General features: G+C 39.5%; 1 protein-coding gene across 1 annotated transcript in view; it reads left to right on the top strand.

The window, feature by feature from the left end:
- The window catches only part of RBMS3 (RNA binding motif single stranded interacting protein 3), a 448,215-nt gene extending 442,893 nt beyond the window's left edge, over positions 1-5,322 (top strand). The window contains exon 14 of the mRNA XM_074900571.1: positions 980-5,322. Within this exon, the coding sequence (XP_074756672.1) occupies positions 980-986 (7 nt within the window). The 3' untranslated portion in view covers positions 987-5,322. The remainder of the gene's footprint in view (positions 1-979) is intronic.
- The last annotated feature ends 19,776 nt before the right edge of the window (positions 5,323-25,098 follow it).

The following is a 25,098-nucleotide window of genomic DNA, read 5'->3' on the forward strand; positions in this document are numbered from 1 at the left end:
TTAGCTTTATTTTTACTGTCCCAGAAAAAGTTCTGTGACAAAAGTTATGTCATCAACATTCTTCACATTTTAACTCCTAATAACAAAATTAATGTAAAACTAAGCAAGGCAAATACATTAATGCTTGCAAAAGGAAAGGTGATGGATTTTCTTGTGTTGAACTTCAGTTGGAAAAGGATTTTTTCCACGTGAGTTTTGAGGACTGTAGGTAAAGCAATAGCTAACCCTTACTGATAACCCTAGACATGAAACAGCTTTTATACATAGGCTCTACGTCTCCCCAGAGGTCTCACATAGTCTTGCTAAGATAAGTTTGATGTGACATATCTTTAAATGACATGGAACCTCAAAAACACAGAATGAGAGTTATCTTCCATAAGAAAAAAGGTTTAGCTTATTCTCTGTGCTATATTTAGAAAGATTTGACATTATATGATCAACACTTATAGTTTTCTAATTAATATTATCTTGAATGTTTCTACTAAGTTAGCCATAATCGGCTCATTAAGCAGACTGCTCCACAGTCTAACTGTTCTTGCCATCAGAAAATGTGTTCTCTTTAGCAAATTGGATGTATCCTTTTATTGTAATTTTATCCTTTGCTTTATTATTAGTATCCAAAATAAATAGTGCCACTTATTATTATGCAAATATTCACTCTCTTATTCTATTACTCTTGAAATATTTATACAGTGTTAAGCCACGTATTCATCTCATTTCAGTGTCGTTAGACTGCCCATTAAGCATAGCATTAACAAGAGTAAATTCATCTGCTTAGGATGTGTTAACGTCCCCAAAGCAGGAGTTCCCTATTTCTGCCTGACTATTTTCAGCTTAGTGGTGGTATCATATTTAAACAGCTGCAAAGTTAGTTTAGCTTGGATAACTTTTAAAGGGAATTGGGTGGAAAAAAAAGGAGAGGAGCCTATTTCAAAGTTGTTTTGACTTAATGACCACTTTAATTCAATTGTTTTTACAGACAATAAACAGGACTGAAGAATGTCGGTCTGAAATCTTTGCCTTGAATGGAGAAACTTCACTGAACAAGAAGTTGGCTTCCAGTTTGCACAGGCGTCAAATGAATGCTTTTTTTTTCTACCTTTCCCAACGAAAACAAAACAGTGTTTTTATGTGCTGTGCAAATGGTTCCGTCATGTAGTCTGACAATTTTATTTTTGCTATAATTTTTTTTTTTAACTAAAGGAAAAACCCAGAGGAAAAACACTGGGTCAACATTTCATCTGGACGAACATTTGAATTCAGAATTTACCTGGAGGTGTAGCTAGATTTTTTTTTTTAACAGAAAAACTGATGATGTCAAGAGGGAGCAAGTTGTGATGAAAACCAATTGTCTTCCTCAAAAATTAAGCTACTCTTTTTCTCTCATTTTATTTTTCTTCTTGTTTTAAATCTAGAGTGTTTTTTGGTTTTTTGGGTTTTGTTTTTTTTTTTAAAGAAATGTTTAGGTAAGGTTTATCTTGAATCTTAATTGCCTTAATTTTAAGGACGTCAAAGGCTCTCAAGGCAAGCTGTCAACGTCTTGTTAGAAAACCCGAGAATGAATTGAAACTGCTCACACCGGTGCTGGTGCAGAAGTTTAATAGACTGAGTTTTTGGGGTGAATAAAAAATAAACTGTACAGTTTAAAAGAAAATGATTTTCTTCTTTTGAAGAAAAGTTGATGATAAAGGAACTGTGACAACTGAAAGGATTGGAAAAATGCTGGGACTTTTATGAACTTTGTCTTAAGTGTTGACAGAAAAAAATCTAGAAGGCTAAAGCATTTTACAGTAAAGTTATTGAATTGAGAAAAAAACTTGCTGCATTATAGAGAATGCAGGGTTTTTTTCTTGCAGAATGCAGATTTTTTTATTTACAAAGCGTGATCGCTAGCAAAAGCATTAGTGCTTTTTATCTGCAGTCTTTTTTATGAGCTTTAAGAAGTTTTTAGTCTGCTTTGCTTGTCACATTGCAAAAACCTAGCTTAAGAGCATTAAAAAAAACTTAAGTAGATAGGAGCTTATGGTCAAAAAAGTGCAAAAAAAGCAATAGATAGAAGAAATTGTTGACAATTTCTGTAGTCTTTCCTAGTTGTGAACAAATGCAGCCTATGGATGGCCTATTTTATACCAAAGATGAAGTGACACCCTAACGCAGTCCAGAAGATAGAGGTTTTTTTCTTTTTTTATCTTTATTTGACCTACATGGCCGGACCAGTTCTTACTTTCTTGTTTGTTTAAACTATCTTCCACTGGTGTTTTACATACTGCATATGTTTATAGTGGAAATTTCGGAATAGTTGGTATTAGAAGCTTGTTGATGGTGTGCTTTGGAGAACATCCCAAAGCAAGGGGGAGTGTGTTGCCAACTAATCTGTCCAGGTGGGCTTTAATTTTGATGAATTTTTCTGTTAAATTGCCTGATCTTTGGTATTTTTACTGAAACAACAGTCTTCCTTCTGAATTCCAACATACCGCAGATTCATTTCTTCACCTCAGTCTTTGTCATCGTCCAGCATGCATAGCCACCTTAATTCTACGTTTGTTTTTCAGTGATGCGTTTGAATTGCCAGATAGATGCAAGAGAAAGCAAGCTTGATCTTTGTTCTCATTGTAGCTCTCCCATACAAGCAGAAATGTTGAAAATTACTTCGTATTGTCATGCAGGCAGGGAGTTAAAAATTATTCTTCTCTGCTATGATTTCTGTTGTCTTAATATGTTGGCTGACAATCACTAATTAGTAAGATTAGGCAAAAAAAAGACACTAACTAAATTGAATCCACTGAAACATGTTTTAGGAATGACAGTTATTTTCCATAGAGAAATCTTGATTATGGCCCTTTTTCCAAACAAACAAACAAAAAAGGTGAGAAGCAAGTCAAAAGATGATTTTTTTCCTTAAGGAGGCAGAAGAGAAGCAGCATTTAAATATATACATACATACACATATATCTATATGTAAAAATTGAACCAAACATTTTTAAACTTTCCTCCATCCAGAAGAGAGGGGAAGCTTCATCACATTTATTGTGGTGCATTAGAGACAGGGTATCCATTAAAAATAATGAAATTAAAACATATATATTGGATCAATCTGATTCAGCTGCCCAATTCTCAAAAGAGATCTGTGTTTCCCTAACCTGACTTTTTTGGGGAAAAGAACACAATTATTTTTTTAAATTGATAAAACAAGATCGTATTTTTTAACATAATGTGGGGGGGAGGGGGTTTCCCAAGTAAATGGCTGCTAGTTATGCAACATAGAAAAGAGAGAAATGGGAGTTCACATGATTCTTCACCATAGGAAGAGGGCCTGATTTTCAGAAGTGATAAAACTTCTGCTTTCTCCAGAGTAGTTGTTGATATTCAACACTTCTGAAAACCAGATGATGCCAAAGTAAATGAACAACAACATCCACAACGTGTTTTCAATTCAGAAAAAAAAAAAAAATTCCTTTGTGTTTCACATGCTGTCTCATTACTTGTTGCTTTTTGAGAGTGGCACTTGAATTTTGTCCTTGGATAAAGGTTCCTTCTTTCTTTGGAGGGCATATGATGGAAAAAAATCAATCTAGCCTTATTTTCTTCCTTTCTACACGTACTCTCTTTCTGTCTGTCTCAGAATTCTTTGTACAAATAGAGATAACCCCAGGCACAAGTCAGTTAAATATGAAATAAACACATTTGTTTCTGTGTTAGTTCTAATGTGACACACAAAAAGTCTCATTTACTATCAACAATGAGGCTACAAGGTAGCTACCATGTGGCTGATGAATATGCTGAGGTACCTTCTTGTTTCTATTCAGAACTCTGCTGCTTTATTTATACATTCAGAAACATTTTTCTTATTTTTTTCAGCAAAGTTAAACAATCTCAGTGGTTTTTATTAAGCCAGACAGGCAACATGATATCACGATGCCTGTCACTTTAAAGTGTTTCAAGTGCATTCTGTATTAGAATTGTTCCCTTTTTTTCCCATGCTATAATGTTCGATAGTGTTTGAAATCAAAAGAAACAAAGCAAAGAAGTAGGGGAAGAAGAAGAGGAAAGAAAATGGATCCCTTAAATACAATTGATCATCTTACTGATCCCCCAAAAAACAGTGAAGTGGTACTTGAAAGTCTATGAATTATAAACAATGTGAGCCTTGAGTATAAACAGTCATAGATCATAAGGTAAGAAAAAAAATTATTTGAAACACACAAAATGCTCAGAAAGTGGTAACTTATTTGTAAAAGTTAAAGATAAAAGAGAATAGTGGAAGAGCAACACATTTGCTGCACGGGTGTTGTCATAGGACAGGAATACTTGGTGGCCTCTGAAATCTAAAACTGATTTTCTTTATGTTCTGGCTAATAAGATTTTTTGCAAGGTTTATTAGTATTATCTGTTGGAGTTTCTGTTTTCCTTGTTTTCTTCTTTTTTTGAAGACCTGTATTTCTAAAGTCGATATCTATGTCTGTCTTACCAATTTAGCTTTAAATATCAGGAGGGTTCCTGAGAGGTTGCAGAAACAGCTCTAGAAGTCTAAGGCAATGGTGCCTGGCCCAGAGGTCTAGAAGTAACATCAAATCCATAAGCTGAACTGCGTATGTACTTTCCATCACACCTGAATTCTTGTAAATAGTCAAATCTGGATGTTCAGGTTTGGTATTTTTGTTTTTACCTTAAAAGATGAATACAGAAGGGGTGTCAGAAAAATACAAACTACGGCTAGAAAATTCTGAATACCTGGGCTCGTCACTTAAAGAAAAAAAAAAGATACAGTGGAACTGAAGAGAGTATTATATTTGCAGGTGTTGACCCAAGTGTAGATCAGGGCACTGAAAAGTCTCACTGTTCACAGTGACACTGCTGATGAGGGACTCTTCTTCCTATCTGGCTCTACTGCTGGTTTTGTAAGCACTTTTCACCTGTGACAGTCAGGCCTCAAATTGTGAATGTCCTCTTATTGCCTTCCAGTGAAACAGACTCTTGAAATGTCCTTAGCTTGTGTGCTTACTGTTCTGTTTACCAAGAGACTGCCTTGGTTGTGTTGGTCAAGAAATCCACCGTAATGCAGAATGAGGCATATTTGAGAGCAATTGCATCATATTGTATCATCTTCTGCTACGGATGCATGCCCAGCTGTGGAAGATAAAGGCTGGTGTTTAGAGAAGTGAGGGCTTAAACTTGCAATGGGCAATGGGCTGAAGCATTCAAATGGATTTTTACTCAAGTAAAAATCAAGCGAAGGGTATTATTTATGTATGTATGTGTACCAAAACTCAGCAAATTTGAGGAAGCCTGCATTGTAATAAAGTTTATTTTTAATATGTCATAGTATTTGGATCTATATTATGTTGTTTATGGTACTGAAGGATGAGACTGATACTAAGTGTAAAAAAATTGCCACGCTTCATGATTTTAAGCTTGATGGTGCTCCTCATGCCACTTCATTTTAATGCTGAGGTTGACATGAGCAAAACAGGTTTAGGCAGACTCGCTGAACTCCACCTATAGCAAGAGTCATGCTAAAGATTGATAATGTGCTTAAAGTAATGAATCAATCCATTTTTAGTGATGAGACCAAATGTGGTAGTTGAAGATAGTAATGTTTGATACACGCATGGTCAACATTTCCTTTCAAAACTTTATTTAACATGAAATTGGACCAGATATAAAAGAAGTGCCCTAGGGTAAGGGATTTTCCTGGTCTTTCTCCGTAGCCCACATATGAACTAAGAAAACAGTCATGGTGTGATGGAAATGCAAAACAGAAAACAACAAAAATGGTCACATTTGGTGTGTTAGTCTTTTCTGTTTAATGACCATTGACTCTAGTAACGAAGATTCATTTCTAATATGCATACAATCATGCACACACACTTTCTCAGAAGGAGCAGACTTCCCCTCTCCCCAGTTGGAGCAGATTTCTAGAATCTCAGCAAGCAGCAAAGATGCAGTGTAAGGAGTGTTATTTTCCCCACAAAAAGAGCACCAACTTTTTCTATATTGCTCCTGTCACCCAAACAGGCTAGAGTGCTGTATGTACCCCAGAGATTTATTCACCTTTGTGCCTCAAAGCAGGCAGAAGAGACCCTTTCTTCTCCCCTTTATTAACATGCTCTTTGTTAAAAATAAACAGAAAATTATGAGAAAAGCTGTTAAAAAAAAAAAAATCCCAGTGTTGGTTTAGCTTTCCATGATGAGGAAAATTCTTGTGTTTATTGCAGTTGTTCAGTTCAGTTGTTAATTCCCCAACAGTGACAGCTGAGTTCTTTCACCTTAATAAAAATGTGTAATGAAGTTAAAAATGACAGATTCACAAATCCATTTTTCCTTGTAGGGCCAAAGCCTGCAAGGTGTAAGCACCTTCTAAGATCTGGATCTGTTGTCCTTAGGAGACTATCTGCCCAACATTAATATTCTGCCTTTAAGTGTCTTTCTCTTGGATGATAATTTTATGAATTTGGTGAAATTTACAGGCAGTTATATTTTTAAAATCCCAGAAATACAGCCTAGAGAAGAGAACATGATGTTTATGTAACTAAGATATTATTAAATATGCTGTATTCCAGAGCAGAAGAAAATTCTACTATCTTTTGGAGGCAAAACAATTTTATGTAAAACCAGGAAGCATACAGAATTCATATAGGAATTTTTCATTGTTTTCCTTTTTAAAGGAGAATGAACAGATTCTGTAAGAAAAATCAAAGCAGCTGTGAAAGCAGATGAACTTCCTATGAAGAAAACATGCATCAGACAAATGGGACAGAGGTTCTTTAAAGCCCTTACAGACCTCACTGTAGCCAAAATGTAGAATACAGAACCTCTGTGATACATTAAATTATGAATCTTATTTATATGGGCATCTGTGTGCTGATGTCTCAGAATGTCTTTGAAAGATCTGTACTGCTATGATTTTTTTTTTTTTTTTGATGTTTTCCATTTGTACCACAATCCTAAATAGCTGCCATTTTCCCACTCCTGGGGCTTTCTGTAGATCAGTGGATGTTAGGTTTAAACTTCTGTTTTCTTTGATGAAGCTTTCAATAAAAAAATAAAGAAAGAAAAGAGCTGGGTGACTCTGTGTTCTTGTGGCAACTTTCTGCAGAGGCTTCCCAAGGCCGTAGCTCTTGTGCAGAGCACAGAGGGAGCGGAAGGGCTTTGCAGCAAAGTCTGCCTCCTTTGCGTCTTCACCAAATGGAAGGAAAAAATTGGAGAGACAGGACAGCTCCGTTGCCCTGTCAGCAGCACAAACACCCATGTATTAGGAGGTGAAATACAGGAGAAAGTTTTTCTCACACCGAGACTGAGTGTTTAATACTTACAGATATCTGCTGTCCAGGTTCTCAGCTGTGCACCTGCTAGAAGAACACTGTTTCTGAGGCTTATTTAAAGAGTGTCTTCAGGGCAAAAGTTGCCACATGGAAGACAGAAAATCTTTATTTACACAGTAAGTACAGCCTAAGCAGTGGTAGTGCAAGCCATACTTCATCTTGAAAGGGAACTGGAAAGTAAATTGCCTCCTTGGTCACATCTCACGGGGAGTGAGAAAGCTACTTGGCACACTTCCCCATGTCTGCCTCAATCAGCGGCTCTCATGTTGCTATCTGCATTTCTTCCCCTGAGCACCATTTCTGTGACAAAGAGGAGGGTGGGCTGGAAGTGTCCCGTGACTGTCCCCAGCCAAGGAACTTCATTCACAGGTTTGAAATCACTGAGTGTTCCTTTTTATGTACCAGGGATGTGGCTGTCTCCTTCAGCACTAAACATGTTTTGTGGGACTGCCTGAACACTTTCCTTCTCGTTCTTTCTGCCCAGTGTAATATCCATGAGTAAGCTTCTCACTCCATTCAGCCTAGTCAGGAAAGCCCAAAGAAATCTTTAGAAGATAGAGGAAGTGGGTGAGAGGGTTTGTTTCAACTGCATCTATGCTGAAATGTCCACTGCTGTTGGCTGTGATGATGGTGAGAGGAGGGAAGGCAGGAGGCTGAAACTGCAGCCTGCCTGGCACCCTGAGTGGTAGCTGAGGAGCCTGGGGAGAGCAGCAGAAAGTGGGACACCGTCCCACCAACATAGGTGGTGCCAAGGTGGATAATAGCTGACACTCTGGCATCAGGTTCAGCTTTGTCACTGCCAGGATTGCTCCATTTCTAAGATCATTCCAGTCTGAATTGTACTGATCAGGACATCAGTAACAACTGTGGTTTTAGTGTTCTGGGGTTTGTTGTCTACCAGCTGGCTGTCTTTTGTGTATACAGAACCAGGCTAAGGGGGGTTTGCATCATCTTCCACAGATGTACTGATGAGAAGGCTTTCTCCTCTCATCCTCTTGGTCCCACCATCAGTGTCAAAAAAAAAAAAAAAAAAAAAAAAAAGTTAATTGGGAAATTATGTGACTGTATTTAACAATAAGTCCCCTACCTATACTATAGAATTAAAATAACAAGGACAAATGGTCCTTTGTAATATATGCTGCTTCCAGAGGGAGACAGTTGTGTTTTTCAGTAGTAGGCATCTGGAATGGAAGTCCGTGACTTCCATGTGGAGAAAGCCATGTGCTCTGATTGTCACTCCCTGTGATTTCAGGCAGAAGGGGAGAAAAAAACCCAAACCAGCAGCTGATGTAGAATAAACTGAGGACAATTCCACACTTACCAGGTTTAAATACATTTCATTTGTATTCTTTTGGCTGGCCAGAGATTGCAAATGAAGGGCAAGGTCTCAATGTGCCAATAATGATCAGCAAACACAGAAGCAAAGGTTAAGAAGTAGATGGGGCTGCAGCAGAAGTTACTGAAAGTGACAAACTAACCAAGATACAAACCCAAGTGTCTGCCTGACTGTTGGTAAACTTGCCTGTAGCCCTTCTCTGAGCTTCTGTGCCTCATTCTTGTCAGTTTGGTCTTCAGAAAACTGTGTAGGCAGTAAGACAAGAGGGAATGGCCTCAAGTTGTGCCAGGGAAGGTTTAGAGTAGATATTAGGAAGCATTTCTTTCCAGAAGGGGTTGTTTGGTGTTGGAATGGGCTGCCCGGGGAGGTGGTGGAGTCCCCATCCCTGGAGGTGTTTAAGAGTCGGGTCGACATAGCGCTGAGGGATATGGTGTAGTTGGGAACTGTTAATGTTGGGTTGATGGTCGGACTAGGTGATCTTCAAGGTCTTTTCCAACCTAGATGATTCTGTGATTCTGTGAAAGTCTCCATTTGACTTAGCAGAGCACAAGCCACAGCGATAATTAATGGCTAGTAGAAGTAGTCCTGAGGCTGCACGCAACAGGGTTGATTTTGCCAGGCAAATAGCAAGCCTGCCTGGCAGGGAGTGTGCTGCCTAGCACATCCAGACAGGCAGGCTGCAACAGCCCACTGCCACACGCAAGGCAGTCATGTTGATGGGCAGCAGGCAGGAGACATGCAGCTCTCTGCTTAAGCCTTCCCAGAGCCTGTCAGTTCAGAAAAACACAAGACATGGTCATCAAGGTTTGTTTACCAATGTTACAATGTTCCTGCAAAAACCCACTGTGGGGAAAAGATGCTGTGACCAAACCACTTTCTCCTTTTAAAAATTTGTATATATAAACCTCTGGCAAAGGCATGCTCAATTTTATCAGCTTGCTTTGCACTGGTACACTACTGAACTTCTCTGGAGGCACATAAATGATACTAAATAATCTACAGGATATGTGCACCACTTTAAATGGAGAAATTGAAAGTCAATCTAGTTAAAATGATGTAGCTGGTTTTTAAAGTTGAATGGGCTTGTGTTTGTAGTGTGGCTAGCTGAGGCCCTAAGCTCTGCTGCATTTGAAATACTGCTGAAAAATAGAAGTGTCTGAGAAAAAAATAGAAAGCATGACTTACACCTATTATTTGACTTATTTCACCATTTGTTACCAGTCAATATATTCTCTATCTTGTCTGGAATTCAGCCGTTGATACATGGCCAACTGAAAATTGTGTAAGCTCCTTGAACATCATTCCTGTGGGATCTAATCCTACATTTTTCACTCAGAAATCATTTCCTCCTTATTAACAGTTGTGCTACACCACACAGCAGCCCGCTAGGATGCTCTCTGCCTCAGTTAGAGCAATTTCTACCCAGTGCCAATATCATATGAAACACTCTGTAGTGGAACTTGGGCTCCTCTGAGCTTTCCACACATGATCTGATTATTTTCTAGTTAATCTTGGTGACGTGAAGGAGGAGCTTGGCCACCACTGAATCCCTTTTTAGTACAGAGGAGACAGAAGCAGAGGAGTAGACCTCAGCTGATACCGAGACACAGCAATCATTAGCTGGAGAAAAGAAAGGAATAACTCATTTGTTTGAGGAAGGTAAAGAAATAGAGAAATCAGAGTTCTTTAAAACTTCCCTCACTCCCTCCTTCTCTTGCTTGGGAGACATGCACAGCCAGCCAACAGAAATAAAATTGTGTATGTATGTTCTCAGGTGCAGTATGCAGCAATTGGCATTGCTAAACATACGCATGTCTTCCTGTTCATAGACACTCAAATGCTCACCTGAGCCTTAACTTCCACTGCACAGGGAACAGAACTGAGTGAGCCATCAGGAGAAGTAGAGATCTGACCCAATGTTTCTTTTCTCCATTTGTGATGCAAGTTCTAGCAGTTGTCTTCTTAACAAGCACCCCAACTGTCTGACCTTCTTACTGTAGAGGTGAGTCTTTGAAGGGCCCAGAAAGTTACCACTTTAAAAAAAAAAAAAAAAAAAGGTTTCATTTTTGCAGTCTCTTCCCTGTTTCTCAACTGTGTCTTGTTGGTATTATGTCCTGTACATGCTTCCAAACTAGAAAATAATATTTGTTAGAGTAACACACAGAGGCCCCAGTCTCCATTGGGTACTGTGCAAACACAGAAAAAAGACATGTTCTGCTAGGCTTATGAGGTAAAGGAGAAATGATCCGCTTAATCAATTAAGTGATTCATATTTTTCCTAGACCCTCAGACACAGCTGAGTACCGTGGGCTTCAGCATTACTGGTTACTTTTCACAGCAATAGCTGGCTATAGCAGAGTTCAAGGACTGCCTTCCAAAATCCATTTCCCTTTTCACATATTGATTGTACTATGAGGGCTTTGGGATCTAAACAGCTGTTTGCAGATGACATTTTTTGGAGAATATCCAATTCTTTTCTTTTTTTCCAGAAGAAAACATTCTCAGAAGAAACATCTATTGCTATTTAGAAAAACAGTTACCCGGCAGTTGCAGTTGGTGAAAGTGCTGCCACCAAAATTATCTTAAGGTGTATGATTCACCCCTGTGCAGACCCATATGGCTTTTGGATGAGATACTCCTTCAGTCAAAAAAAAATCATGTTGGAGGCCTGACTCACCTTTAAAGGGTGCTAAAGCTTTGAGCTTGCTCTGACTAGCAATGAGTGTTGCCTTTAGCAATGACTGAGGTTGGATGCTCATGGCAGGTTTGTTTCTACTATGCAAGACAACTGAATTGTCTGTAGAAAAGGGCCTCACCTAAACATAAACTAGATGAGAACCTTTTTTCTTGAAGGACTTATGCAGTGAGCTAGCCATATAACTGTCCCTTCTTTTGTCTTACTTTTGTATTGTATTCTACTGTTAGAGGTGTCTTCTGCAAATGACATTTTTCTCCTTGCTTTCTCTATGACCATGACCCTTTCGGCGCTCACTTGCATGCTGGCAACAATGTCTCTGCTCCTGAGGAGGAATCTGCCCCTGCACAGAGGCGTGAGAGGCCCCTGGACAAAGAAGGTTTCCTTCCACATCAAGAACTTCCCTGGGCTGCAGCAATAGTCCTTCCATTTGCCAGCCCTGGCTCCATGAAATATATTTATTATTGTAATATGTTTTAGCTCTTGTAGCCAGGTCCTTCTGACAGAAAGCATGAGAGAACAAGTCCTCCCTGTCCCCTCTCCGCCAAAAAAAAAAAGGTGTCAGAAATTTCCTCCAGCTGTGGTGACCCAGGATCAGGGAATTGCAAAAGCAAAAACCTCTCCTCTTCAGCTAAATTCTAGTTTATTTTATTATAACTTCCTATTCCTCCCAATCCACTTCCAGCTCATTTATCTGTCCCATCCACATGTCACATCCTGTCTGGCATGCAGAGTGTGAGCTTTCCATTACTTGCCTACACAGCACCTAGGAGAAACCTTCAAAAGGTACCCAAGGCATAACCGCCAAGTTATAACCACACCAGATTCTCTGCTGGCACTTCTTTGGTTATTTCTTCCCAAAGCATGCTATTTTTTATTAGGCTTGGATAGAATTCTTATTTAAAAAATAGGGATTTGAGCATCAAAACTCCCTGTGGTGGACTGTTTACCTGGAGAAGCAGTTAATCTGCTGAGCAGGAGTATTAAAGGCTCTAGCTAAAAAGGGGTGAAAAAACCCCAAACTTCCCAAAAAGAAGGGGCAGGAAATTACCTTCCCTAACTTGGAAGAGACTTTGCAGGCTAGTGAAGCTCTGCCCCACTTTGCCTCTCCTTGGGGGCAGCTGCTGTTTAGGAAGGAGCATGAGCTGGCTTGTTAAATGAATTAGCACATTATTTTGATTAATTCTATGCACAGATAAAAGGGAAAGAAGTGAAGCAGGATGGATGGCTGAGATGCACACAGGCTGTGAGAGAACAAGGAAACTTGAATGTCAGATAGCAGGACATCAACACCTGGCCCAGAAAATTGTCTCCTCCTCACCGTGGCACAGACAAATATTCGCTTTATCAGTAACAAGGGCTCAGAAACACAGGATGAAAAATTTTATAGCACGATTACTTTTCCCAGGAGTGATATCTACAATGATCCAAAATAAATGTTTTACAAAATAAAGACCCAGTCCCTTTCCTCCCTCAGCTACTTGTTGCCTGCCCCCCACCCCCAGCACACACAGCCAGACATTTCATCAGCACACCTACACCTGACTGTAGACATTAGTAGAAATGCAGTGCATGGGACCGCTGTAGCCCTGAGTATTTCAGACTTGTTTCTCTTGTCTTCCCTGGTATCATTCATATTTTAGGTTGTTGATTTTCTTTTCCAAGAAAGATGACATAGAGGTAACTAAAAAGAGCAAAACAAAACCATAAATTTAATTACTGTAGAGGGTAAGGTAGAACTGCACCCTGAAATTACTTGCTTCCTAAATTTAAAAAGAACTGAAAAATAATTATACACTTGAAGATTCACATTTGTGTTATCTGTTTGCAGATTAAGGTAATGACCAGAGGCAAGCCAGGTGGCTGCTTTTGGTCCTCTGCAAAGTTCTGCTTGCCTCTATCCATTTATAAAATGTCATTTAAGAAAGGCATTGTGCTGTGGATATCAATGTACCTACATATATATATAAACAGACCCACAGTAATTTTATGCAATAGGGACTCTATGTAGCATTATCTTCAATCTTTAAAACATAATCCATCCTCAGAACTCTAATGAAAAAGCAAACTGCACAGCTGACAACCTGTTTCTTTCTTCCTACAACACTATCAGTAAAAAAACCTGCTTGGTAGCAAGGCATATGTGTAAAACGTGCCTGTACACTTTATCCACTTCACGGCATGCCAGTGTGAACTTGGGCTTTTGTTGTCCTCATTTTTAATGGCTGCAGGTGCCATTTGGAGCAACAGGCAGAGCAGAGAGATGTGGTCTATGGAGAATAAAATGTATGCAAGTTCAAGTCTCTAGATAGGAAAAAAAAATCTCTGTGCAGAAGTCAGAGAAAGACCTAAGTAGGGGAATCTTTTCACCATAATGAGCAATAAAAAAACTTCTCAGGTCTCTCCTATAGCTTTATTTAAGAAGCCTTCAATTCTCATTTCCTTGCAATAGACTTCATTACTCCCTTTGGCTGCACAGTAGCCCCCTGCGGCACTGTCTCCACTTCCCGCCAAATGCAGATCTATTCAAAATACTTGGTGTTCCAACAGGTATTGAGGACTCAAAACACAGAACGCCAGTAACAGCTGAGTGTGTGCTAGCAAAGCTTGGCCCAACAAGGCATGATTCCACCCATGGCAGCTGGCTGCTCTAGTAAAACTCTCCTGGGCTTATGAAATAACTGACATGAAAGTGATGTTTGGAGAAAAAACGGAACTCATTTTTCAATTGACATTAAAGAGGAAATCATTTTAGTGTCAGTTGATACTGCCCAGGCACATTTTCAGTAATTAAGGCTCAGAAAAAGCAATGGAAATACCTATGAGGTGTGTTAAGAATGAAGCCAGAAGCAACATGTGAGAGGTGCCAGCTGAAGGAGTCCCTGCGCTGAACGCTACACGTAATGGGAAACCTTACAGAATTCAGCCACAGAGAGAATACGAGCAGCCCAAAAGTATCAAGCATGGAGGAGCCTAGATTATGCCTCTGAGTGTGGTTCAAGGACACAGGAAAGACGGAGATGATTTCAGAAGGAGATGTGTGATGCCTGTGGTCATGTAAGGACTTCTGATTTCGAGGTACTGAGGAAAAAAAATGCTACTGTATATTCCCCCTTGCCTCAGCTCTGAAACACTTCTGATCCCAGTCCTTCCCTCCCTGTTGGCTAATTCAGCATCCATATATGACTTGATCTGGGGTTTGTTTTGTTTTCGTATTTTGTGCTCTTTCACAATATTAGATTTCAGTTGTACATCCAGTTACAGGGTTTGGAGGTTATCTTGAGAGTTTTGATCTTTTTCCATACTATATTTTGCAACATTATATTCACTTCAGAGATCATGTTCCTTTATGTACAAAATCAGATTACATTCCTACATTTTTACAACCAAAACACACTAAAAGAGGAGTCAGCTTGACCTACAGGATAAGAGTATTTTTAATATGGAATCCCCAAATCCCTGAAGGATTTTTCTGCTATATCTCCCTGACTGTTCTTGAGGCTCCAGGTGAAATTACAGCGGTTCCCCTTTGTTAGCCCTAGGCAGAGGTGGATATCTAAACTTGCAAGGCAGATACGACCAAATCCCAAGGTGTACATTCTTGGTTGTTGATTGCCTATTTTCCAGATTACCAGACTCTGCCAGCCCCTGCTTTCCACACTCCAAATTAGTGCCACTACTTACAAGCAGAGTTTATTGTTGAGTGAGGATGTGCAGCAGCACCCCAGAGCAGAAAGCGCACTGCAACGCAGGTGATAACGCTCCTTTGCGAAGCTGCAAAGAAATCGCTGAGGCTAAAAAGCAACCCCCTTCCCTGCTCCCCAAAATTGTGACGCCTTCCCATTTACTGTCAGCTTCTTCAGTCAAATGTCACTTTGGGTGAGTGTTTGTAAACAAATTGTCTTCAGATTACCTTTTCAAGGTTTTATGAGGAAATTAATAAGGTCCCTTGTTCAATCCCAATTTATATTGTGTTCTGGCTTTCTTATATTCACCAAGAGCTCAGTCCTCCTCCCGTTATAGAGAAAAAACAACATTCCCAAGAACTACAAAGGGAATACGAGCATGGTCACAGTTTTGTAATGTTTGTTTATCTGTTAAGACTTGCTTTTTATAAATGTTTGCTATTTTCCTGCTGTAATTCTTCATAGCAGAACACACTGGTCTCTTATTTATTCTTGACAGATCCTGTATAAATTTATGGTTCTGCATCAATAATAAGAGTCATTAATCATAGTAACAATGCACATCATAGGGTCTTCCAGGCATTCACCACTGAACTGGCTGAACTGTCCTACAAATGAACCCCTCCTTCCTCAGTAATTATTTCTGGACTTACACAAAAATCAAGGAGCTTGGCTAGAAAAACTAGGAGAAAAATGTTAATTTTCTCCCAATGGATTTGGTGGGTGATGGGTGTGGGGAAGATTTTCAGTTACAGGAAGGCAGAAAGGAGGAACTACAGTTATTGGGAAAGTGTTTCATTTTTGTAGTAAATGAAAGTTTGCTTTTTAACAACTCCTAGTCAGTTAAAACAATGGACAAAGATTTTGTTAAAAATGTACAAAAATTGTTCCCCAAAATAGCCATTTCTTTTGTTTCGCTTCCATTCTTCCAAGTACCTTAGCCAATAACTTCCCTATATTAATTGTTTATTTACATAAAGGAAAGAAATAGCAGGAGGAAAGTAATCTAACAGATTAGAGCAATGGACAGTAAATCCAATTCTATACTCAGTAAAGTCAATAAGAATTATTCTGCTAGGTTCACTGGCTAGAAGCAGCAGCCTGTGATTCAAACATCCTAATATAAGCAATAAGAAACAAAGGAACACAAGAGCAAAAAGCAAGAATTGCAGAAATAAAGCAATGGCAGAAACAGAAGCCATACATTTCAACTCCCTTATTTAATTTTTTGAGTGAGTTTTGAAAACGCACTTTGACAGTGCTGAGTTTCGGAGGGCAAGCAATACATTTAATTTGCCAGCTATAAAGATGGTTTAACCACACTCAAGTCCTAAAATCTTATCCAAGATTTTTCTCCCTCTTTATCAAGAAAAACTGCCATTGGATTAGGATGTTATCTCAGCAGGGATGGGATTATTATTTAGTCATATCACATTTCTTCCCCACTGTCTTTCCATCTGCTTTATTGAGAGGGTTTGATGGCTGTCAGGAAGGTGGATGGAGCCTTGTGAGAGTCTGACAAGAAAGTGGGGAAGTGATAGACAACCTCCGAATGGGCGAAAGGTAAAGAGAGCCTGGGGAAAGAAAAGGAAGGAAGAAGAAGTGTAGGTGGCACATTCGCCTCAGCTGCAGAAGCTGATTATCAGATGGTATATGGATATATATTTGTGCTTGCTCACCTATGTACTTACTGCCTCTGCTTTCCAGAGTATTTTCTTTGTCAGACACAGAACCTTTGACAAACTTTCCAGGCTTTTTTGAAACATCCCTGATCATTATTTAATTAACTGATTCACTTCAGAATCTTAATCGGAAAATATGAGAGCTGAAATAGGTCAAGCTACCTTTAAAAATATATGAACAAGATATAATGTCGCCACTCTTATTGATGAACACTTCAACTCTGTTTTTGTTTCTCTGTAACACTCCGGTTTTGTTATTTCTGCCATGGAAGCCTTAACAATTATATGCCTGATCCTTAGTTCTCGGTGTAACTGTAAATACACAGTTACAAGTATATAATAACTCTGTATAAAAGAATATTCCCAAATGACCAAATTTTGCATGACCTAGTGAAGAATTAGACCTTACCTTTACTGGGCAGACTCCCTCAGGCCTTGGTCTGTTCTGATGAGAGTACTGTCCTTGAAGATAAAAGCTGTGTCTTAGAAACTAACTAGTCCATTTATACTTTATCTTCTTCAAAAAATAAAGGGAACTTTAGAAAACCATCCCAAACTCTTCAAATAAAACATGAAGACTGCCGCCTTCTGCCTATAAGGCAAACATTGCTCCCAAGTAATCTTTAAAATAAATGATTGCTTATTATTTTTTAGAAACTCATTTATATCCCAAGAACTGTGTCTACTGAGAGAAGTGGCTACAACTCATGCCAGATGAAGCTGATGGGGCATCAGAAAAGAATAATTGAGATTGTATTCATGTAAATATTCACTCACTGTAAAAAAGTTGACTGTGAGATGCAGACATTGAAGATATTGAAGATGTTTGATGTTCTGGTAAATCTGTAAGACTCCAAACCATCTACCTCAGATAAAATCAGGGATGGAGACAGTTAAAAATGTCTGGGAGTCTACATTTTTCCATAACCCATTTAAGCTTTTTGTGGTTTTAAAAGCTCATCAATGACTGCTGATCCATATCAATGAGTTGTGACAGTCTGGGACAGTCAAGGTAGGAAGCTTTAGGTTTTGAGACAAACTGGAACTAATTGGTTTTTGATGAACACTATGTCTTCTATAAATCATATAGATCAGACCTTCCTTCTTGGGGGTTTTATTCTTTCCTTCCTTCTTTTAAGGATACCTGCACTTATATTTTTTGACATACCAGTAGAGCTGCTGCTGACTTCTTTCCACCAGATGGCACCACAGACTGTAATCCATAGCCACTATCTATATGTGTGTGTGTATATATATTGGTAAAAATGTATGTTCATATGAACACAGGCATAGGCATGTATTTGTTGGTGCAAACATATAAGTGCTAGACACCTAAAAATCTCACCAATGTTAAGTGTCTCTTACCTTATCACAGAAGGAGGAGAAAGACAAACCGGCACCTTGCATTGAGACCACACCAGAAATAGAGCTCTATATTTGATGTAATCATGGTACCGACACTCTGTACTATTTAAAATAAAGGTGATTAAAAAGAAAATGCATATTATGAACTTTTACTCTCTAGCACAATTTATAGTAACCACTTTCTTCTAAATTGCAGTACCTTCTCCATGGTCCTTCTTAAATTCAGTTCACTTATTGAAGGATTATTCCTCGGAATCCAAATTTGAAATCTTTTCAATCCAAACGTTCCACATTGCAATACAGGCTGTCTACCCAATGCTTTAGGAAGAAATGGAAAGGGAATGCTTTTTCTATCCTAACTGGTTACCTTCTTTATCTTAATTTGACTTTTCAATAGTTTGATCAAATGCCTTCACTGCAAGAATAATATGGAGATCTGAAAGACGAGCAGAAATTAATAATGCATACAGAAAAATCATTTTACAAGAAATTGGCAAATAACACTCATAAGACATTCATTATATTGTGGGTTATATATTTAAACCACACTTGACAAATTTGATTGTTACTTAGTGTTCCCATGTTTTTTCTTAACTAATTCTCAGTTGTTTCAGTTTGCTTTAGAAACAAAACCTCTCCTTGATCCGAAGAGTCTTCAGTGGGATTTGTCAACTGACTGCTTAATGGCTGAGGTCTTGCCTTCATAGACATGTGAAATAATATTAAATTTTTTGAGGACAACCATATTTAATTGCTACTGTAAAGTCCTTGCTGGAAAAGTGCTGTTTCATGCTGCAATGTAGATTAAAGTTATATGACTATCCTTTGCAGACACTTTATCAGATCCATAAAGTCTTTTTTGGTCTGTGATTCATTGCCAAGCTATATTAATTTCTGATGTTTTCATAATTGCTAATGTTTTTCCCGCCATGCTTTAAAGAGCTATCTTAGCTTGTGCTATTATCACTACTTTGTGGTAATTTCTGTAATCTATTACAACAGTAAGAGGCATAACAAAAATTATACAGTCTTAAGTAGTGTATATGGAAGAAAAAAATAGTAGGTTTTGTTGCAGTTTTTTCTTCATCTGTCCATTTTCAGCTGTTCCTTCCCTCCCTCCTGATTAGGAGTCACAATGGTGAAACTGCCCTCTTCTCACCCTATGCCTTTAAAGCATAAATTTCCAACCCTTTCCAAAATTGGCAGGCACCTGCTGCATCCAATTCCTGCTGAAGACATCTTCAGCTTCTCTTAGCCTCCAGTCTTAGCTGGAAGCCTAAGCAATCCTGAGCGTATTGAAAACTTGCATGAGAGCCACCAGGAAAAAAAAGTGCTTTGCTGATTTATGATGGGTGTCCAGGAACCAGCAGCAAATGAAAGGAATAGTGATTGAGTTCCTGGCAAACTCATCATGCCAAAAAGCAGCTAAGAGTCTCCATTTAGGTACCCTCAATGGTAGCCTAGAGAGAGGGAGAAGAAATATAATTCCTAGGAGCATTAAACCTGGAGAAGGCTTTTATGTAACAGGAAAGCTGCTCTGCATTCAGAGGGCTGCAACTTTGACTCATAACAGACCAGTGTCCCTGCTCCACACCTTGGTACCCTGCAAAACAGGCTCTGGGTGTGAGATCCTGAGCTTGGTAAACGCGCTGCAGTGGTTAAACTCCAGGTTGAGCCTGCCTCACATGACAGGCATGCTATACAAGCTGCAGCATGTGTGGGAGACAATAAATCATGCTCTTTGGAAATACTGCAATAATCAATGACTGAGAAAGATAGATAGTTGACCAGGGAAAGGTGCAGAAATAGGTCTTAGCTTTGTACAAGGGATGGACTGAGATGCTTGTTAATTGTTTTCTTCAGTCATGAATGTAATTTCTTAAAAGCATTCTGTAAAGTACATTTTAATGCCTCATCCTTTAATTCTCTTCTGTTTCCCCTTCACTCCCTGTAAATGCATTGGCTTGTGGGCCTGATAGTACTTAATTTGTACATTTTTGCTTAATTTGATGAGCTGTAAGTGCTCTTTTAGCCTACTGTGAGCGTTCAGTAATCCAAAGTGGCTGTGAAGTATGTAAGTCCTGTTGCTGCTTTATAGTGCCTGATTAAAACAGAAATAATGTATTATGAAATCTCACTCAAATGTCTTTATTGGATCACAGCTATCCGTCGTAACTCAGAGGTAAAAACTGTCCTGGCTTGCTGGTATATTTTTTTCCCCTCAGTATCAATCTACATTAATAAGTGTGATGAAGTAGCCTCCTCGTGGTTCTCTGGGTGTTTTCTATTAACATGCAGTTTTACATTTCAGTTTAGTGGTAATGTCCCCATCCCTTCACCTGTGCCTGGCCAGTCCAGAGCTCTGTCTCAAACTAACTTTAGGAAAATGTTCCTCAATTTCCCTATGCGGAAAAATGGGAATAAGAGTCTTTTCTCAGCACCTGTTTAAAAGCATAATTGATCATGTTTACAAAGTATTTTGGACCTTCAGATACTTCTTTTTTTAGGGATTTTTTTTTTTAAGGCTGCAGCACAAATTATTTTCTAGATCTGTCTGTATGACTTGCAAATGACAATGTTTTTTCTACCCTCTCCCCCTATGTCTCCCCCTCCCTGTCCAGATGTAGAATAAGCAGGACTAGAGGTGAGACTGCTCAGACCTGCCACTCTGATAAAAAAAAAAAAAAGCACATTTTCAAACTGCCAAGCAGAGCATGATAATACCATCCTATATACTATACATCAGGAAGGTTTTCTATATGCATTACCTGCAAAGACATGTTTCCTAGATGAGGACTTCCTACTCCTCCTCCTTCCCCCTGCTATGCTTTTCTTTTTTCTCTTTTTTCCCCTCCTTTCACATGGTCCTTAATATCAGGATTCTCTAACCTACTTTTATTAAGAGGTTAAATGAAGCCAGAATGCTCCAGAACAGTGTTCTGTCTCATCGACCTCCCCTCCAGGCTGTGTTCTGTAATTTCTCCCGCTGTGCTGAATTGATGCTCCTCTCCGTGTGTGAAATAAGCAGTTGCTTCCTGAGAGGAGACACGCTGCCTTCTGAAGTGCCCATTCAGCACTGCAGAGGACAAACTGTCTGGCAACAGGGGTGTGATTCAAGGGCTGCGATATACGGAAAAGAACAAAAGGAGGGAGGTGCAAGGGAAAGAGGTTAGAAAACAGAATGAGGAGATAAACAGAAAAGAATGGGGGAAAGGCATAGGTTAGGGAACAAAGGCTAGCGAGCTGTGAATATTAAAATTGTTGGTATAGTGATGGAGCACCCAAAATATAACAGGTTCTTTCAGATAGATAAAACACACCATGCAGGCTTACTTATGCCAGGTAGCACTCTGCTGTGACAATAGGTCTCCTGAAAGCAGTACTACATCGCACTAGTGCATATTTTTTATTTTAAATGAAGATTGATTCTACAGAATGATAGGATAGCTGAAAAAAAAAATCAGGAAGGTGGCCTTCCCTACCACCACCACCCCCAGACAGTAGATCTGAAATTTTTCCCTCAAATAAATGTTTTGATTCATTTCCATTTTATATAATATTAGAACATATTAAATATAATATTACAACAAATTAACTCATACTCTTATTTTTAAATATAAATTCCAGGTTTTCCTGGCCATTAAGATTAATGTCTAATATCCCTTTGCCAACCCATCTTTCTCACTCCACAAAGTTCCATCAGGAAAGTATTTTGGAGAGTCAGATTGTATCAATCATGTAGTTGGGCCATGTACAAGTGAACTGTACTTAGAGAGCTCATTGGAGTGCTGCATAGAAGTTGGAACAGAAAGTCTGGAGAGACATGAAAAGTTTGGTATTGCTGCAAGTCATCATTTTCCCATCAGAGTGACTGCACAGCATGTGTCTGAGCAGAAGAGCCAGCACAGGCAGTCCACGCCACCCATGATCTTTGTGCAGATGCCCGGTTAGCTGCTGCAGTTGTGAGTAGCGCCACTTCGTACTGTGTGACCCTTGCTGGCCAGAGGGGCCTACATCTCTTTTCCATCACCGTTTCAGTAGCCTTGGCCTTTCACAACATAAATACCGTTGCCTTCTCTCCTTGCCAAAGTTAGTTTACTTGGGCAGGAGCAGCTCTGGTCCTTGCTGCTTCTCCATTCATCTGCAGCAGCTGCCCTGTCTCAGCCCACTGATCTCAGACTCCAAGGTAGATCTTTTGCTGACAGAATCAGTTTCAAGTAGGAAAAGAGAGATTTTGTGAACCAATTTGGGATGTTCTTTGTTATTTAGGGGTGAAAAAACCCACAGCCCTAGGCTTGTGTCTCCTCTATCCATCTTTTGAAATTTTGTCATCTGTAATAATTTAAGATAAGGAAAGCTGAGTGGTTAGGAAGCAAGATTAACCTCCTAAAAAGCCACCTATAAATTATGAAAAACACCCACTGCGGTATCAGAAGCATAATAACATTTGCCTGACTTTGGGATTTACTACCAAAATGCCTGGGTGCTCTGCAAGCTGTGCTGGGCTGTAGGTAACAGATGGCCTTGCTGCCTGCTCATGGGCTCCCATCATCACCTTTCCCAGGCAGCGGGCGTCACCTGAGCCGCCTCACAAGCTCAGCTTGAAAAAAATAATACCCAGCACTTGAGACCTTCTCTGGCAACATGACTTCCAGGCACAGTGCTGTGTGTGCTCAGCAGCAACACTGAGCATGCTCAGCGGTGGCCCTGCCCCCCCAGCCCCTTCCAGAAGGTTCTAGGTGATCCCCAGCTCAGTCCTTCAGTGAAATGCTTGGTGTATGCTGTAAATTGCAGATGAGCAGGTGGCACCCATGTGCTGTCCCTCATAGTAAGTTCATGTTGTGTATGAACACCATTGTGGGCAGGGAGGTGGGAAAGGGCATGCAGCTCCACCCCTCAGGGTTGTGCAGAAATGGGCAGCCATCTCTTTCTGTCAGGGCAGTTTCTGATGGCCTCTTGACTTGCTGGAAGAAGATAATTACCAGGTCTGGGCTGAATTTCACCCATGTTTTGGGGATTAGTGCATACGGCAGGAAAAGCTGAGTCAATCTTAGCTGTATCTGCTTTTTCCATAGGGCTAATTAGAAGTGCTTGCAGGACTTCTGGAGGAGACCTGCCAGTCATGCAGGGTTTTATGTGATTCCCTTCACCTGGCCCTGGATGCTGCCCAGGAGACCTGGCTGTGAGGTGCTCCATCCTAGGGTCATTGTTCAAGTCCAAGCAGTGCAGCAAAGCAGCTGAGAAAGGAAACTAAATAACAACTGCTGATTTGGGGGCTAATATGTGATCAGATTCATTTGGTAAGGTGGAATTAAGCTGTAATTCTTCAAAGGTATTTTGTTATCATAGTCAGCAGTTTCTTTAGTATTTTTGATACGTGGTCTCATATTTGCTGTTGCTGCAAATTTATCGGCAGTTTTAGACTCTGCATGTGCCCTTTTCTACGTTATGAAAATGCTAGTTTTAGCTCCTTTTATTTTAAACTTTGTCAGCACAGAGCTCTTGGGTTGCAAGGTGCAATTGTGCCATAACTGCAACCCATAGACACGCACAGCTGGTAGTGTGTGGTATTTTCCCTTCATCTCCCAGGAGCTGCCAAGTAGCTCTGCTGTTCTTCTTGCCTGTCTTCATTGCTCCTGAGCTCTGGAGTGTCTGTAAGGAGCATATTTACTGACGATGTGTGTGGATTTCAGTGAAAACTGAAATTGTGGAGAAAATGATCAAGAGGCATTTGGGAAATCACTGCCCATCATCTTTGCATATTAGGCTGCTTTGTGAATGATAATACCTGTAAGCAAATCAGCCCAATAACTAAATAATTTCTGTTACTATTCTTCTGTGCAAGGGTAGGAAACTTAGAACAGGAAGAACGTGTTCTGTCTTTGTTGTTAACTCATTGAGGGACTTGCTATCTTTCTGTGCCTTTCTGTGACTTAGACTTCCCATTTCTAAAGTGGTTACATCTGTTGGACTCCCCAAAACATACGGTATCAGGTGCATTCAATAAAAAAAGCTTTGACTTTGCATATATATGAAGAGCTTCCATAGCAGACCAGCAAGCTAGCTGATCTATGCAATTTGCACTGTATGTTTCCTTGATGTGATTGCAGCCCTGGCCTTTTGCGTGCAACTACTTACACCATGTAAGTACTCACTAGACATGAGACATTTAGAGCTTCTGCAAAGCCCTTTTGACAGTGCAGCCCACTGTGATTTCCTTGAATGCTTCAAGGCTATTTCATTGTTATTTTCTAAATGATGTGATGCTGCTTGGCCATTTGAAGTGGCAAAGTGCTTTCAAGCACAAAAGACTTTATGGTGATTTTGCTTTTGTTTTAACTAAGTTCTTTGAGAAGAAAAGCAGGAAGGAGGCAGCTTTGTGAGGTGAGTAAATGATAGCTAGCCCAGAGGAAATAAGGCTGTACGAACAAACACACGCAGGGTAATAGTCTACTTCAACAGTAGGTTCCCCTGCTAATTTGGAAAGCCATTCCGGCTCTGGCTTGATTCCATTTCAACCTCAAGCTGTGAACAAGGAGGGCTTTTAAGCTGTCATTTTGTTAAAGCCAGCTTTTAAACACAAGAGGAAGAGTTATCAATTACCAAAGCAAACAAACCTATAGAAATAAAACTCCTCTCCTTGATATGTAATTCAACACTGACAGCCAATGATACAAGATTTTACTTTCTTTTTTATTTGTTTGGGGGTTTATTTTGTTTATTGCAGTTTTGGGGAGGGCTTAATGACCAGACAGCTTGTTTTGGCAGGTGAACATGTTAAAACACAAGTATGCAGCATATGATTTGATTTCAGGTAAAGTCAAAATAGAGATATTGAGTTAACTAACTTTAAAATGTAGTATTACTGGATTTGTATTTATGTTTTTCAGTACTCAAGGGAACCATTTCTGTGGCTAAAATAAGGTGTGATTTTTGTCTTTTTTAATGGTATTTTCTCCTATCAGGAAATTAAATCGTATATAAAGCAGTGTATTTCAACCCAGTGTATGAC

This window comes from Athene noctua, chromosome 2 (assembly GCF_965140245.1).
Source record: "Athene noctua chromosome 2, bAthNoc1.hap1.1, whole genome shotgun sequence".
NCBI classification, from domain to species: Eukaryota; Metazoa; Chordata; class Aves; order Strigiformes; family Strigidae; genus Athene; species Athene noctua.